The following is a 10406-nucleotide window of genomic DNA, read 5'->3' on the forward strand; positions in this document are numbered from 1 at the left end:
CTAACATTGATCTCATTTTACACAAGTGAACAGTTTCAGGACCCAGGAGCTCAGAGGTGCTGGGGTTTGAACTCATGACCTTCCTGTGTCTTATACTCTGAACTACAACCGCACAAAAAAACACTCACAATGTTTTCATAAGTATTTCTTTCACCCAGATGCATGACAGAAGACACAAACTTGTCATTCATCTGTCAAGTGTGTGTGTGTTTGTGTGTATACACTCTCCGACTCAGTGTCCAGCAGCTAATCCTACACCTGCTGTCCAGTTTCAGACGGTCATTAAAACTCATTTATCGGCTTTTACTGTACACACTGCTGATAGAAGCTCTGACCTCATGGTCACATAGCCGATTTCTTGGGTTTTTTTTGTTTGGAGCTGTCTAGAGCTCATCAGCCAGAGTCACATGGAGTTTTTCCATTAGAATATGCTACACTGGGATCGTGTGGGATGTGGGCTGGACTCAGGTGACGGTGTCCATCATGCTGCTTTGGAGTCTCTTGATGTCGTCATGGACCATTAGGTGCCGTGGTGATCACCTGCTCCAACCCATCAAGATCACTTCTACTTTGTCCTTCATCAATGTCTGAGGTTAGTAGGGATAGGGCCAGTAAAGCATCCAGTTCCTTGCAGGATAAAAATGGAGTGTTCTAATTATAAGGTAGTGTCCTGTTCACTTTGTGCTAAAGATCAAGTTCTAGTGTTGTGGTCTTTAAAGGATCTTCACTCCAGACTAGATTTGTTGGACCTTTTCTGAAGCTGAACAGAAACTTTGCTGCACTGAATGCAGTCAGGAGTACTGACCTGATAAAAGGTATAAACTTGTCTCTACCATCTACTCCTGCTGTAGAAGTAAGTGAGCGAGACAGACAGACAGGGAGAGAGAGGGATAGAGAGAGAGAGACAGACAGAGAGATAGACAGCTCTTGCTCCAACAGATCCAAGATTTCTGAAGAGCTGATAGTGAATCTGTTTCTTTCTTCACTTCCTGTGAAATATGAAGGATTTGTTCTGTCAGTAATGAAGAATAGAGATTTCCTCAGACGTCTCCACTCTCCCTAATTACTGCAGTGTTTATGAGGACAATAAAACTCTGACAAAAAAATCACAGTGAAAAACAAACTGAACATTTTGACCTGAAAAGATGAAATAATCTGACAAAGAGTGGTGTTCAGAACTTCTCCCCCCTGTACCTCTCCTTCACCGGTCAGAACTCGGACACAGTGGAACTCTCTGGTCAGAGGATGAACAGAGGAGCGTGGGTGGTGCAGACGTTTATAAAATCAGTGGTTTACACTTTTATACTAAAGATGTAATGTGTTTTATTTCCTGCGTGCTGAGCGTGGGTGCAGATTCAGGTGATACGACACACTCCTGGGGTTAAGCTACTGGGGTAATGGTGATGAACCCGGCTGTAGTCAGGCTAGTGCAGAGATCTGAACGAAAAACACTCGAGAGAAGAGAAGAAAGGAGACGGAGAGATGAAAGAGATGAACAGGGTTTAGTAATAATGCTTCAACCTTCCTTCACATCAGTAGGAACTCGATTGTACAGAGCAGACACGAGTGAGAGAGACTCAGAGTCCACGTCCTCTCAGGACCTTCTGTAAATAAATACTGATGCATTGTGAAGAAGCTACAGTAAAGGCTACTCACTGTATACTGTATAGTCATATAAAGTCATGATTATTCAGCTGAGGTTATTAGTGGTAAATAAACAGTAAGAGGAGACGGAGAAGAACGGCACTGAATAAAGCCATGTTCGGGAAAAAAAAAAGAGAGAAAAAAATAACATATGATTGTGGGTTTAAAATGAGAAGGCTAACAAGCATAAAAATGACTCTAAAATCACCCCCCCCACACACACAAGTGACCTGTACAAGCACAAACACACACACCAGAGTGATGCAGAAGAAGCTGTCAGCCACTGCAGTTCTCAACATGCAGTTTGTCTCTCTGTGTCCACTTTAGCTCTGCCCACACACACACACACACACACACACACACACACACACACACACACAATCAGCTAATAGAAATCTCACTCTGTACAAAAGCACAAACTGTCACGCAGAAATCCCGCTGTGTGTTACAGGAAGTGTTCAGGATGAGTTCCTCACTGAAGCCCATGGCAGCACCACAGTGTGTGAGGTTCTAGCAGTTGATGGAGCAGTCTGATTTGGCTTTAGCAGCAGAGCTGATGATTCTGCGCAGACAGTGACCAAACTCCTCCAAGATCAGTCTCTCTGCCATCACCTGAGGCTGGTTATAATGCTCCGCCTTCCTCGCCTGCTCCAAGAGACAATCACATGTCGCCTCGGCAACCTCCTTTGTTACGAACGTGTACGGCAACCTGGTGGGAAGTGTTAATTGAGGTTACTCAATTAAAAAGGCATTTTTCATAACTTTAACTAAGGTTGCCAATAATTCTCTCGCTTTATGTACACACACACACACACACACACACACACACACAGAACTGTAATCTGTTAGAATGTGTTATTGATCACAGCAGTGTCTGAATATACTCAGAGAAAAGACAGAGAACATCAACATTACAATTATTATAAAGAATCCTGCTGAAATTCATTAATTTGGGAAATGATTGACTATCTTCATCATGATCCTCAACTATGAAACGCGCACACACAGTAAAAGCAGTGACATTAGTGAGCCGTACTTCCCGCCGCCGCTGCTGATGGCCGGTGTGGTTCTGGTCAGCAGGTCTGAGATCTGAGAGGACAGTTTGGTTTTAGCTGCAGTCTGCTGCTGCACTCGCACCTCCGCTGCATCGGCCAAGTGCATCAGAGTCTTCCTCTCAGGACTCTCCTCAAAGTTCTTACAGCCCACACACTTACAGATCGAGGAGCACATGATCTTCGCCTGGGACAGAACACACACACACACACACACACACACACATCAGCTGCTTCCACCTGAGATGTAATTGTTATAAAAGAACTCTCTGAAAGCTTTATTGTGTTTAACAGGTTCTTGTACATGACATTATAATGTTTAATGATTTCTTTTAAAAAAAAAAAAAAGTAAAAACAGTACCTGTTAGACAGCAAACTCACCTCGTAACACTCGCAGTAATTTTTTAAACACCCTGACTTTTTACAGTTGCAGCCTTTACTGTGTCTCCTCTCCGATTCTCCTTCTTTCCCTTTCCCGATCTTCGGCTTGAAGGCCACCGGGTTTCTGTCCAAACAAGCCTGAAACGGTCACATTAACCGTCAGTGTTAGTGGACTTCACGAAGCCATATCCATCTCTTGTGGTTTCTTGTGATTTCTAGTCCTGTTTAACTTGCTCTAAACACACACACACAAAACTAAAGACAGGAAAACATTAAGAAGAGAAATAATCCTCAGTACCTTAATGGCTTTAAGGCGATCGCTCTCGTGGTCAAGGTTGTTGAAGCAGTTAACACAGTTGCAGTTGTTACAAAATTCTCCATTTGCAAAGCAGTCACAATATCTGAAAGATTACAACAGATGAATTTTATAAACTGATGTTTCCTAGTCACTGAGAGACTGATGGGTGATGTGCTGAGAATTAAGACTGCAGTCTGTTGGAGCACACGTACAGTTTCAGGCACTGTGACTTGGTGCAGTTGCAAGGCTTTCGTGGTCTGGACGTCGTCTCTACTGGAGATAAACTGGAAAAAACAAAAAGAAAAAAATTTATCATCATTTACACTGATCAGCCATAACATTATGAATGCTGACAGGTGAAGTGAATAAGACTGAGCATCTCCTCATCATGGCACCTGTTAGTAGGTGGGATATATTAGGCAGCAAGTCAACATTTTGTCCTCAAAGTTGATGTTAGAAGCAGGAAAAATGGACAAGCGTAAGGATTTGAGTGAGTTTGACCAAAAGGGCCAAATTGTGATGGCTAGACCACTGGATCAGAGCATCTCCAAAACTGCAGCTCTTGTGGGGTGTTCCCGGTCTGCAGTGGTCAGTATCTATCAAAGGTGGTCCAAGGAAGGAGCAGTGGTGAACCGGAGACAGGGTCATGGGCAGTCAAGGCTCATTGATGCACGTGGGGAGTGAAGGCTGGCCCGTGTGATCCGATCCAACAGACGAGCTACTGTTGCTCAAAATGCTGAAGAAGTTAATGCTGGTTCTGATAGAAAGGGGTCAGAATACACAGTGCAGGACGGGTCAGGACTGTTCTGGCAGCACCGACACAATGTTAGGCAGGTAGTCATAATGTTATGTCTGATGGGTTTTTTATGTATTTCATTATGTAATAAATAAGAATATAGATAATGCAGTGTGTATTCTGTTCTCCAAGAGATCCTGAACAGGCAAAACATTCACACTGTAATTATCAGGGTTTTAGAAAAACTAGTAAAAAAAGATAAATGTAAATGGATAAATAGACCTGCAGAGACTAATTACATGTGTAAATAATAAACCCACGGTTTGACACCATACAGCCGTAATCACACACAATATGATTCAAGTCAGTTCTTCAAAACAGCAGCAGAGATGATTTGCAGACCCTTGTTTTAAACAGATTACTCCGAACACCACTTTATCTCATCCACAGAAATCTTGTCTAAGATCTTCTGCGTTCTTTAAACATTTAGCTGTAAAGGGACACCCTGTATTTGGTTAAAAAAAAAAAAAAATAGACAAAACTATTTTAGAAACCAAAATGAAGGCAAACCGTTGCATAATTACTCCAACTGATCCAGAACATATTCAGCAGTAACCTACACACTAGCAGTGAAGAAAGTCCATTACATCTACACGAGAGATAAACTAACCAAGCTGATAAAAATATCATAAAATATTAATAAAAATAAAAACAAAAAAAGGGGTAAATAAAACTGGGTTGGGATTTTTATCATCTTGGTTACAATCTGAAAGAAAATAAATGTCACTTTATTTAAAGGTCAGTTCTTCTGTAAAGTTGGTGACTGCTATTTGTAAGCATCACCACAATTAACATTTTATTATCATTTTCTTTAAAAGAAAAAGTGTTTCTCCTTCCATTTATTGTATTTTTATTCTTCTTTCTTTTATTTATATTTATTTCCTTCCTTTTCCCCCACCCCTCCCTCTCTCTGGAGTGGGTTTTATATATATATATATATATATATATATATATATATATATTGCCAAAAGTATTCGCTCACCTGACTCGCATATGAACTTAAGTGAACTTAAGTGATATGAACTTAAGTGACATCCCATTCCTAATCCATAGGGTTCAATATGACGTCGGTCCACCCTTTGCAGCTATAACAGCTTCAACTCTTCTGGGAAGGCTGTCCACAAGGTTTAGGAGTGTGTTTATGGGAATTTTTGACCATTCTTCCAGAAGCGCATTTGTGAGATCACACACTGATGTTGGACGAGAAGGCCTGGCTCTCAGTCTCCGCTCTAATTCATCCCAAAGGTGTTCTATGGGGTTGAGGTCAGGACTCTGTGCAGGCCAGTCAAGTTCCTCCACACCAGACTCTGTCATCCATGTCTTTATGGACCTTGCTTTGGTCACTGGTGCACAGTCATGTTGGAAGAGGAAGGGGCCAGCTCCAAACTGTTCCCACAAAGTTGGGAGCATGGAATTGTCCAAAATGTCTTGGTATGCTGAAGCATTCAGAGTTCCTTTCACTGGAACTAAGGGGCCAAGCCCAGCTCCTGAAAAACAACCCCACACCATAATCCCCCCTCCACCAAACTTTACACTTGGCACAATGCAGTCAGACAAGTACCGTTCTCCTGGCAACCGCCAAACCCAGACTCGTCCATCAGATTGCCAGATGGAGAAGCGCGATTCGTCCCTCCAGAGAACGCGTCTCCACTGCTCTAGAGTCCAGTGGCGGCGTGCTTTACACCACTGCATCCGACGCTTTGCATTGCACTTGGTGATGTATGGCTTGGATGCAGCTGCTCGGCCATGGAAACCCATTCCATGAAGCTCTCTGCGCACTGTTCTTGAGCTCATCTGAAGGCCACATGAAGTTTGGAGGTCTGTAGCGATTGACTCTGCAGAAAGTTGGCGACCTCTTCGCACTATGCGCCTCAGCATCCGCTGACCCCGCTCCGTCAGTTTACGTGGCCTACCACTTCGTGGCTGAGTTGCTGTCGTTCCCAAACACTTCCACGTTCTTATAATACAGCTGACAGTTGACTGTGGAATATTTAGGAGCGAGGAAATTTCACGACTGGATTTGTTGCACAGGTGGCATCCTATCACAGTTCCACGCTGGAATTCACTGAGCTCCTGAGAGCGACACATTCTTTCACAAATGTTTGTAAAAACAGTCTGCATGCCTAGGTGCTTGATTTTATACACCTGTGGCCATGGAAGTGATTGGAACACCTGATTCTGATTATTTGGATGGGTGAGTGAATACTTTTGGCAATATAGTGTGTGTATATATATATATAAAAAACTTTAAAAAAATGACTATGTGAATCTGTATATTACTCTGTTACAAATCTGTATCTAACATTTCTATTGATTCCTGGATTTATTAAGATGATTAAGATCAGATGTGTGTTTGATTCATACTGTGTGTGTTACCCATTCAGAGGAAGTCTGGCCTGAGTCTGGATGGAGCTGGGGGCGGAGAAACCCGAGCTGCCCGCCAAAGTCACAAACGTCGACTGCTGGAGCTACAACACAAGTCAGAGTAACTACATGAGCCACATGTCCATCTCCTCACCTGCATGCTCTGAGGGCACCTTACAGACACTGACACACACCTGTGTGACGTACTGCGCTGGCAGCACAGCGTAGCCCATGTTCCCCGAGCCCGCAGCCGGAGCGAGCACGGTGCCGGGGGGCAGGTTGGTGAGGTTGGGCTGGATCTGAGGGAGCGGAGCGGCCGGCATGATGAGCCGCTGCTGCGTCTGGCTGCTGCTCACCACCTGAGCTGCTGAGGTCATCGGCTTGGGCACCACCTGTGAAGAAGGTGACGTGTATTCAGAGCAAACCAAGAGCTGCTGATCTTAACAACACCAGAGACCCAGAGTAAAGCAAGTCTTACTGAACAGGCTCAGTGTGAGGACAGATCTAGGTCAGGTTGCTTTGCTCATAATCCCTAATAATTCATGGTGAAGGAGTTAAAGGCGACAAATCTGAATTTCCAGTGCAGTAAAATTATGGGATGGATTATTGATCAGCCAATCAACTAAACTAAAACTACAAAAACATGGAACTAGAGTAAAGCTGATAAACAAGCTGAAATGCTTTTAATATAAAGAGATTGTGAGTACAGGGATGTTACCTGCTTGACTGTCTGAGCTGAAACAAGGGGAACAGACATCCTCACTGCAGCAGTGTTCATCACCATGGGCTTGGCTTGAAAAGAAAATAAATTTTTATTTTAAATAAAGAATCACAGACATGCCACACTCTCCAGCAGGGTGTGTGTGTGTGTGTGTTTGTGTGTGTGTGTGTGTTTACCAGGCTGGATGGTGGTGGGGTTGGTGGTGGTGCTGGTGTTGGCCGTCTGGGCCGTGTTCCCGGTGGTGGCTGTAACCAGGCGTACGTAATGAAAGCGGCTCCCGGGTACCTGGATCTGCTGAACGTTGGGGGGTGTGGCCAAGGGGATGATGGTCTTAAATTGAGGTGTGTTGACTCCGCCCACTGTCACAGCTTGCACTGGCTTCACTGTCTGCGAGAGGAGCGAGGGAAAAACAGACACCAGACACATCACTTAAGATTTTACACTAATGTTTAAACTTTAGACAAATTATTTAAAAAGCTTAGGAGACAGAGAGGAGGTATGAAGAGAAGAAGGATGTTGATTGGTTGAGCAAAGACAAGTAAAATTTGGGTTTTGACCTTAATCGTTGTGTCAGTTCCTGCAGCGTCTCTCACAGTATTTTTTAATAAACCCATTTGATCAAATTCCATCATTAAACAACTTAAACATCCTCTTCATAAAAACAGCCTGATTGATTTGTATTTCACCGGGTAACTCATTCTCAACTCATTCACCTGGTTAAAAAAATAATGCTTTAATGAGAAACACTCAAATTTACAAAAACCTGAGCAGATAGAAAATAATAAAAGAAGACAGGACATGCTCATCAGTGTTAATAGCAGTGATGTGAGGTCTGAGTGTGTGTGTGTGTGAGATACCTGGGTAGTGGACTGACTGCTTCCTGGTTTCGCTGGTGAAGTAGAAGGCGTCTGCTGCACGGTGAGGATCTGCTGACCCAGAGCCACGTTCAGAGGCACGGCCACGGGTTTCTGAGGAGAGTTAGGAGGCTGAGCAGCCACAGTGACCTACACAACAAGGATACAGAGAGAATAAAACAGAGCAAATACAGCTAGAGTTTGAGGAGGCAAAGAATTTAATTACAAGCTGATTAATAAAGCTCTCTTATAATAACAGAAAAAATCCACCCTTAACAACAGGAGAATTTGTTTTAGTTAAACCTTTCATGGCCACTTCAGGTTAGGGTTACAGTGTCTCTGGACTACACTGTTAGAGATTCAGAGGGATTTAGCCATCATATCAACTCTTTTCTCCCTACCTCATCTGTACACTCATCTCAAACAGATCAGCTTTCCAAACCCTCACCTCACATCCTAATACTGCAATCAACACCATCACGCTCATCTCCTACATGCTAACTACCCGAGTCTCTGCTGTAGCTCGTCTTGTTGAAGTTTTCTCTCTAGCACTGACCCCCTGTGACGTCTGAGCAACACACAGCTGCTAACTTCTCACATGACAAAGGAAGCTGACAAATGAGTACCTGAGTGACTACACCCATCTAAAATATTTCACTATAAATATATGTACTGTGTTTCAGGGTGAAGTTCTCCTTTAATCACTGTGGACAGACACACCTTGCTGGGAGATTTAAGAGGAGAAATGGCCACTTTGCTGCTGTTGCTGCTGGAGGAGAGACTCTGTGGTGTGGTGCTGATGGTCTCTCCGATGGTGATGGTGCGTGGAGGGGTCAGTGGTGTGCTCTGGGTCAGAACCCGTCCTGTGAAAGAGGACAAGAACACCTCACTGAAAGGTGTGTAACAGGTGAGGACACTGTGTGTGTTCATCTGAGAGAGGTGGTCTCAGTCCACTTCTAAATAAACTTTAGAAGTGAGAAAGTGTGTGAGATTCTGCATGGACTCGTCTGCAGGAAGTGAAGATGGCGGCGGTGAGGTGAGCTGCCGTCACGACTGATCCGGCCACGCCTTGTTTCTTTTTGTTTATTTTCTGCACTCTGGACCACATCGAAACATATCTACCTACACAATGGACATTATTTATAAAGCATTTCACTACATGTCATACTGTGTATGATTTTGTATGTGACAATTAAAATTTGAATTAAACACGCTATGTGGATCTTTATTAATCTTACTTTTCTTCAGGATGAAACTGGAATTTAGGTTTTATAAAATCTATTTAACAAAGTTTTCTTTCTTGCATTTAGCCAAAGATTAGCCAGATCCCAAATGTAGGTTAGACGATCTGTTCCCTACATAGGGTACAACACGGTGCACTGAGAAACGCTGAGAAATGCTGTGTGAGATTGAGCATTTTTTTTGTTTGTTTTTAAAAATTCATTGAATCCTCACTGCGGTCTGTAAGGCTCATGCTCAGACTTCAGGTTAATCAGGTAACTCACCTGTGACCACAGGAGTGACGGTGGCTTGACTGGTCAGACCCTTGTTGTTCAGGGCTTTCGTGATGATCAGCTTAGTGATCATGGGCCCTGCTGTGGAGACCGGGGGCTTTTTTGTAATCTGTCAAAATCAGGGGACATAAATCACCACAAGACCTCTAACATAAAAGAATAAACACAGAGGGATTTATAGCCAATATAGTATTTTACTAAATGGTTGGTAGCAGTGACTCAGTATTTCACACACACACTCACTTACCTGTACAGTTTTGAGCTGCTGGGCCTGTAGAGGTGAGGAGGATCCCAGCAGCTGATTGGCCGAGCTCACAGCTTGCACTCCAATCACAGGCTTCGTCCCAGCAGATACCACTTTGAACTGCGTGGGCTGAGACTTCACGTCACCCCCCGTACCCTGAGACGTGGCCGGTTTGCTCCATGTGTTGGGCAGTGCCAGGACAATCGGCTGCCCCAATTTACTCAGACCTGTGACCAGGAGTTTCTGCCTTTCCTGTTTGAGCGCCACAGTAGAGGGAGACTTGCCGTCCGCCGCCACTTTGTTGATGATGAGCTGGTGGTTGGCTGGGCTGGTCGGCGTGAAAGGGGCCGAGAGTTTAGCGACACTCTGACCCACCACCGGACTGCTGGGCTGCGTGGTGGTCAGGGTGGCGGTACCAGTGGCCATCTTGGGGCCAGCGGAAGAAGAAGAGGTGACGACGAGCTGAGTGCTGGCGGTGATACTGCACAGTGTGGAGTCTGTCGCAGTCAGGGTGGTCAGAGCTTCCGTCTTCTGTGTC

General features: G+C 44.2%; 1 protein-coding gene across 2 annotated transcripts in view; it reads right to left on the reverse strand.

Annotated features, from left to right (window-relative positions):
- Positions 1–1483: 1483 nt before the first annotated feature.
- The window catches only part of lin54 (lin-54 DREAM MuvB core complex component), a 14353-nt gene continuing 5430 nt past the window's right edge, over positions 1484–10406 (reverse strand). For both annotated transcript variants that reach the window (XM_058412783.1, XM_058412784.1), the window contains exons 2-14: positions 9872–10406; positions 9616–9733; positions 8831–8973; positions 8114–8260; positions 7433–7643; positions 7254–7327; positions 6730–6927; positions 6548–6639; positions 3588–3659; positions 3376–3478; positions 3078–3215; positions 2681–2883; positions 1484–2353 (exon numbers count right to left, since the gene is read on the reverse strand). The exon at positions 9872–10406 is cut by the window's right edge and continues 212 nt beyond it. In XM_058412783.1, the coding sequence (XP_058268766.1) occupies positions 2155–2353; positions 2681–2883; positions 3078–3215; positions 3376–3478; positions 3588–3659; positions 6548–6639; positions 6730–6927; positions 7254–7327; positions 7433–7643; positions 8114–8260; positions 8831–8973; positions 9616–9733; positions 9872–10406 (2233 nt within the window). In that variant the 3' untranslated portion in view covers positions 1484–2154. The remainder of the gene's footprint in view (positions 2354–2680; positions 2884–3077; positions 3216–3375; positions 3479–3587; positions 3660–6547; positions 6640–6729; positions 6928–7253; positions 7328–7432; positions 7644–8113; positions 8261–8830; positions 8974–9615; positions 9734–9871) is intronic.

This window comes from Hemibagrus wyckioides, linkage group LG16 (genome assembly GCF_019097595.1).
Source record: "Hemibagrus wyckioides isolate EC202008001 linkage group LG16, SWU_Hwy_1.0, whole genome shotgun sequence".
NCBI classification, from domain to species: Eukaryota; Metazoa; Chordata; class Actinopteri; order Siluriformes; family Bagridae; genus Hemibagrus; species Hemibagrus wyckioides.